Source organism: Penaeus monodon, unplaced genomic scaffold, assembly GCF_015228065.2.
Source record: "Penaeus monodon isolate SGIC_2016 unplaced genomic scaffold, NSTDA_Pmon_1 PmonScaffold_18774, whole genome shotgun sequence".
NCBI classification, from domain to species: domain Eukaryota; kingdom Metazoa; phylum Arthropoda; class Malacostraca; order Decapoda; family Penaeidae; genus Penaeus; species Penaeus monodon.
The window spans coordinates 1-6569 of NW_023648343.1; the positions used below are offsets into that span (position 1 = coordinate 1).

At 33.1% G+C, this 6569-nt stretch overlaps 1 protein-coding gene across 1 annotated transcript; it reads left to right on the forward strand.

The window, feature by feature from the left end:
• Window positions 1–916: 916 nt before the first annotated feature.
• Window positions 917–5638, forward strand: LOC119569801 (DNA polymerase epsilon catalytic subunit 1-like). The gene is given in 12 exon segments (XM_037917810.1): window positions 917–942; window positions 1286–1314; window positions 1317–1418; window positions 1421–1524; window positions 1714–1863; window positions 2127–2293; window positions 2571–2703; window positions 3033–3146; window positions 3514–3726; window positions 4280–4427; window positions 4430–4527; window positions 5441–5638. Coding segments are annotated over 12 exon segments (1482 nt in total).
• The last annotated feature ends 931 nt before the right edge of the window (window positions 5639–6569 follow it).

The following is a 6569-nucleotide window of genomic DNA, read 5'->3' on the forward strand; positions in this document are numbered from 1 at the left end:
AAATCATTACTTATGCATAAAGTTATTAATTTAGTGTAAATATTTAACTAACTTGTATCTGTATTAGTAGGATAATGTCTCTAATTTCAATTTTCATTCCAGGATAATCACTTGACAGGCTTGAAGCAGACGTTTATTAAAATTATCATTTCTCACTGTAAATGACTTAGTAAAGTAAGAACTTATAACTTTTTTTGTTGTTAAGTATGTGTATTATAAATTATCAATTGATTTATTTACCTTAAATTTGAATATTTGTTTCCTGTTGTTATAATCACTTACCATGAAATTTCTGATAGGAAAACTGAATAATATTTTCCTCCTCAACTGTGTTGGAACTATTGACATTGATCCTGAAATTTTAGCACTACATTTTAGTTTGTTGCTTTAAAATACATTACTTGAATCCAGTATATTAAAATGAACTTATATAAAGTACATCAAAATGTTTGTTAATCTTTATGGAATGGACACACAAAGTTAGGGCAAATTGAAGATGATATTCTTGCACAGGACATAAAAGTTACAGTTGTTGGTACAGTGATCTGCAGACATGAATGATGATGCCACAAATAAAGGAAAAAGATCATGGAAGCACTGCTCTCAGCCTAAGTCCACTCGGTGTTCCCGTGTTTCATCTCTATCTTTGCCATGCATACAGTATTTCCCAGGGGGTGTTGGGGGGCAGTGTCCCCCTATCAGCGCTCCCCTCATGCAGGCCCGAAGGACACACCCAGTCACCACAACTTTGATTTTTTGATTAATTTCATGACATGAGGTTGAGGACTTATTCTCTGGCAGGTTCATCTATACTGTAAAAATTACCAAATGTTCAATAACCTACAGGTACGTCAAACCATTTCTGAGCTGTAAAAAGAAATAAGGAAGCAGCCAAGTCTAAGACAGTGTATGCGAAATGCTGTTAGCTCATGCAAGTGATCAGTGAATCGGGGAGAAGATGCAGGATCTTTTGAAATCTTCTTGATATTAGGTATGCCTTTTTTTGTAATGATAATGATAGTATTGTTTATGATACTAATAATAATCTGTGAAGATATCATAAAAATAGTTTTTACATATTGTGCATGTGAAATTTCCTTAGATTATTTTTGTGATTGTAATGTTATTACAGTTAATAAGCATTTAAATACTGTAGTTAATTCTTGACATCTTTACAGTCTTATCATTTTCCAAGAAATAAATTTCATCTTGTATATATTATTTTTTACTTTCTCTTCTTTTTCATTCTGTGCACCCAATTATACATATATTTCACTATTTCCAGGGAGTATGATGTACCATACCATGTGAGAGTATCATTGACTGCAAGATTTTTGTGGGATTATGGTACTCTGTCAAAGGTGGGGGTACAGGCCCTCCCATTATAACACGCCGTGAAGACCTGCTGGTGTGGCCTGATGTATTGTACTTGCTTATGATATTGAGACCACGAAACTGCCTCTCAAGTTCCCTGATGCAAATACTGATCAGATTATGATGATATCATACATGATTGATGGACAGGTGAGATGACGTAGCTGTGGTTAGAAAAATTAGTGAAACTGGGGTATGGAAAAAATTAAAGATTCTCCATGATCAAGATTACAAGTTGATGAATATTAAGTGTATTCTGAATTAAGCTTGCTATGTACTTGTTGACATGAGTGATTCAGGAATTTCTTTATATGATTCCCTTTTTTTTCCACTTTACAGGGTTATCTTATAACGAATAGAGAAATTATTAGTGAGGATGTGGAAGACTTCGAGTATACACCACGAGCAGAGTTTGAAGGTCCATTCATTATTTTTAATGAAGCTAATGAAATGGCTACTATTCAGAGATTCTTTGATCATATTCTAGAGGTAGTGAAAGAATTACATTTATATTTCTTATGTTATGATACTTACTGTGAGTGTATGTATAAATATATTTAGTACTTTTCATTAAAGGCGAGATAATGAAAAACAATCCTTTTTTTTTTTTTCTTCTTCTTCTTCTTCTTGATCATCCTTCTGTAAAACATATTTATTTTAATAATAATACATTTAATGTGGTTCATAATTACATGTAGTAGTAATGGCTATTGACTTATTCTATTAATTACTTGAATTATAATTTGTTGTAGGTGAAGCCTCATATATTTGTGACTTACAACGGAGACTTCTTTGACTGGCCGTTTGTGGAAGCTCGAGCAGCTTTCCATAACTTAGACATGTTCAGAGAAATCGGATTCTCCAAGACCAGAGAGGGTGTCTACTTTTCACGTCCTGCGATCCATATGGATTGTCTGTGGTGAGTAATGATTATTACAATGTGGGGTTTCCATCATGATTTCAGTTATTTTATTATTTGTGAGTTTAAGCTTTCTTTACTTTCACTTGTAATGATTGAAATGCTTCTTTTGGTGCTCTATGAAATTTCCAAGAAGTTAAAGTTATAACATGCTTTATAGATAAAAAGTATATTGTATATATCTGAAACTGCATGTTTTGTTTATACATATATGCTAAAGGAAAAACTAATTTCCATTGAGGATAAGATTTTATTCTATGATTTATTATATCAACAGCTGGGTAAAGAGAGATTCCTACTTGCCTGTTGGTTCGCATGGCCTAAAAGCTGTTGCCAAGGCCAAGCTGCGATATGATCCAGTTGAATTAGATCCAGAGGATATGTGTTCATTGGCGGCTGAACAACCACAGGTAATTATCATATAATCTTTTCTCGTTGGATGTCTGTGGAATCTTATGAGGTGGGTTTGCTTTTAAGGACCTGTTTTTAGAGGATACATATAATATTCTTATATGACAGCTTAGAATAGAATATACTTGATTAATAATTGCCCTATAGGCTGTAATTAAATGCTAAACGTTGTTTTATGTAAATTAGTATATTTTAAAACTTGTGTATTTTGAAATTTGAATATATACTTTACATAGTACATATTGTTGTTTGATTTAAGAAATGTTCAGATTGAATATATGATTGTAAAACAGTGTTGAATCCTGACAGTTTTCTAAAATATTTCCAGGTTCTTGCCAATTACTCAGTGTCAGATGCAGTGGCCACATACTACTTGTACATGAAATATGTCCACCCTTTCATTGTGGCTCTGTGTACCATTATTCCCATGGAGCCAGATGAGGTAAGTTTTTGTATTTTGCATATCAGATATTGTATGGTAAAACACTCTTCTGTGCTGATACTATGGAAGAAAAACCCACAATACAAAAACTAGATTTATTGAAAATGAGACCAAGTTTCAATACTTGTAGTTTTTGTATTGTGTTTTTTTTCCATCTCTGATATTCTTAATTGCTTAGGGGAGACAATTTTAGGAAAATGTGCATAGGGAAAGATGGAATAGGTATGAGCTGTTAACATAAATAGATTGAATACATTTTCAAACCATATTTACTTAAGTAATTTTTTTTACAGGTTATATGATTGAAAGTAGACAAATAATTCCCGATTTGCATTTTATTTATTACTGTTGTCATCTTTTCTCTTAGGTTCTCCGCAAAGGTTCTGGAACGCTGTGTGAAGCACTGTTGATGGTGCAAGCTTACCATGCCAACATTGTTTATCCAAATAAGAAAGTCGCAGAGCTGAATAAACTTTCATCCGATGGCCATGTGATTGACTCCGAAACTTACGTTGGAGGGCACGTAGAAGCCATTGAGTCAGGAGTGTTCCGTGCCGATATTCCTTGCAGATTTCGAATGGTGGGGATTTCTTAATGATTTAGGCATTGTTTGATGAAATAAAATTATGCTTTTTATCCAGTGTTACTGGAGTGAAAATAAGATTGGTTTTTGAAAAATATGATTTGGAAGATTATTTATTTGATTGTAATTGGTTTTTTTTTAAATCTTTGTAACTAAATATTCACCTTGAGATTTTAATACTGTAATGCAGTCTTTTATCTATATAGTATGGTTATTACCATTATTTTGTACATGTAATGTATATAAAAAATTCCCTCGATTCATAGTGGAAGTAATTTGACTTCTCCAGTATTTAATGAAAGGTTATTTATATAACATAATAATGATGAAATTTAAATAATTTATATAATTTTCTTGTTTACTGTTACCATTAATTTCTCCCTCGCTCTCTCTTTCTCTCTTCCCTTTTCTCTTTTTCCCTCTTTCTTTCATTATAATGATGAAGACATTGATTAAGCTTGATTAATATTAATCATGCTATTCATATTATTTTAAGATCAGATCTAATTCATGTACAGTGTAAATTGTTTATACAACTTGTTATTTCCAGGTTCCAGAAGCTTTTCAGAAGTTAATGGACAATGTGGATCGCACTATAAAATTCTGTGTTGAAGTGGAAGAAGGCATTCCTTTAGATCAAGTGATCAATTATGATGAGGTAGTTGAAGATATCAAGACAAAGTTAGCCGACTTGCGGGACCTCCATGCCGTTTAGAGAACCCTCTGATCTACCATCTCGATGTAGGAGCTATGTATCCTAACATTATCCTCACAAATCGACTCCAACCTTCTGCTATGGTAAGTTTGTTGTCTGATGAATCTTTCAAGGTTTTCTGTGTTGTTTGTACTAATTCTTATAATTATGTGCAAGTCTGTTTGTGTTTATGTATGGGATTTGTATACATGTGATTCTCAGCCCTTCCTTTTGTCATTTATGATGAACAGCTGGGTGTGCTTTGCTTTTGATATCCTTACTCTCATAAAAAATAAGTAAATAAATAAAAAAAATAAATAGAAAAATTGGTATAAGGGTAATGGAAAGAATAAGATACCTTTATTTGTGAAGACTATGCACAAGGCAAATTTGGTAAAGGAAGATGTGTGTATGAATGTGTAAAAAAAAGAAAAAAAAGTCATACATTATTAGGGGAGTGTTGCTGATTCAGTATGGCAACAGTTTAATTGTTTTAAACTAACACATTTATGCATAACTTACACTGTGCTTGGCTCACCCTGTTAGTAAAGATTTACCTGTTACCATGTACATTGTTTTGCCTGGGAGGTACAATTACTCCTGGTTGAGGATCATTTATGTATATGTAAAATATGTAAGTGTATTTGAATTTTTTAGTATTGTGCCTTTTTACCCATTCTTCAATTTTTTTGTGATTATTTTTTTTTCCCCAATATTATTGTTCTTGTTGATCATTCAGTGATATGTTATTAGCATTGTTATTTTTATTATGAGAGTGTTTATTATTAATAGTATAAAAAAAAAAATCTTTCCAAATATTCAGGGGTTAATGTAAACAGGTGAAATCAGTAGGCCTGCTAGTTTACACCCATGTGACTAAGCACTTGTAGTTCAGTGTACAAGAACTGATTAAATAAAATCCCAGTTGGCAGAGCATAAGCCATGTCAACTGCGATTATAAGCCTTCCCTGTAGAGATTGAATATGATAAGATAATAAAAGATGATCATTATTTTAGGTGGATGAAACTGTTTGTGCTGCCTGTGATTTTAACAAACCTGGAGCAACGTGTCAGAGAAAGATGTCCATGGATCTGGAGAGGAGACATGACCCAGCCTCCCGTAGTGAATATCAGCGCATCCCCGCAGCAGTTAGAGACAGAAAGATTTCCACCAGCTCAGCCCGGGTGGAACCACAGAGCTTTCCACGAGCTTAAAAAGTCAGTGGTAGTGTTTTCAGGAAGATGTTCCTAGTCTCATGTCTTCATATAGAATCATTATTTGAGTGTCGTCATACAGCATCAGTTCATGAGATCTATAATGAAAAACTTTGCCTTGAATGTTTACCATGGGGGTGGCTTGCTTCGAGGCATTCGAGCTTTCATGAATCTGTATCACATCATTTGTAAGAAAGTTAGAGGTAGTACTCGAAAATCTTGTTTTACATACCTATTCTATATGTACCAACTCTAACAGAGAGGAACAAGCTCAAGCAGAGAAGAAAAGGCTGCAGGAATATTGCCGTAAAGCTTACAAAAAGATAAAAGAAACCAGAACAGAAGAACGTTGGCAGACAATTTGTCAGCGAGAAAAACAGCTTCTATGTCAACACTGTAAGGTCTTTCCGAGATCGTCGTTATGAGTACAAAGGTCTTCTTAAGGTTGCAAAAAGCAGCTATCTGAGGCACAAGAAAAGGTAAAAGTATATATAGTGTATATTTTATTCATTATGTTAAAATTTCATTTAAGTGATACCTCATCCAAATTATTATTTTTTCTTTCTTTCTTTCTTTCTGTCTTTTCAAAAGATTTATAATAGAATCAGGATGAAATATATTTTGTCAGGATCTTAAAGGCCTTTAAGATCCTGACAAAATATATTTCATCCTGATTCTATTATAAATCTTTTGAAAGACAGAAAGAAAGAAGAAAGAAAAAAATAATAATTTGGATGAGGTATCACTTAAATGAAATTTTAACATAATGAATAAAATATACACTATATATTACTTTTTACCTTTTCTTGTGCCTCAGATAGCTGCTTTTTGCAACCTTAAGAAGACCTTTGTACTCATAACGACGATCTCGGAAAGACCTTACAGTGTTGACATAGAAGCTGTTTTCTCGCTGACAATTGTCTGCCAACGT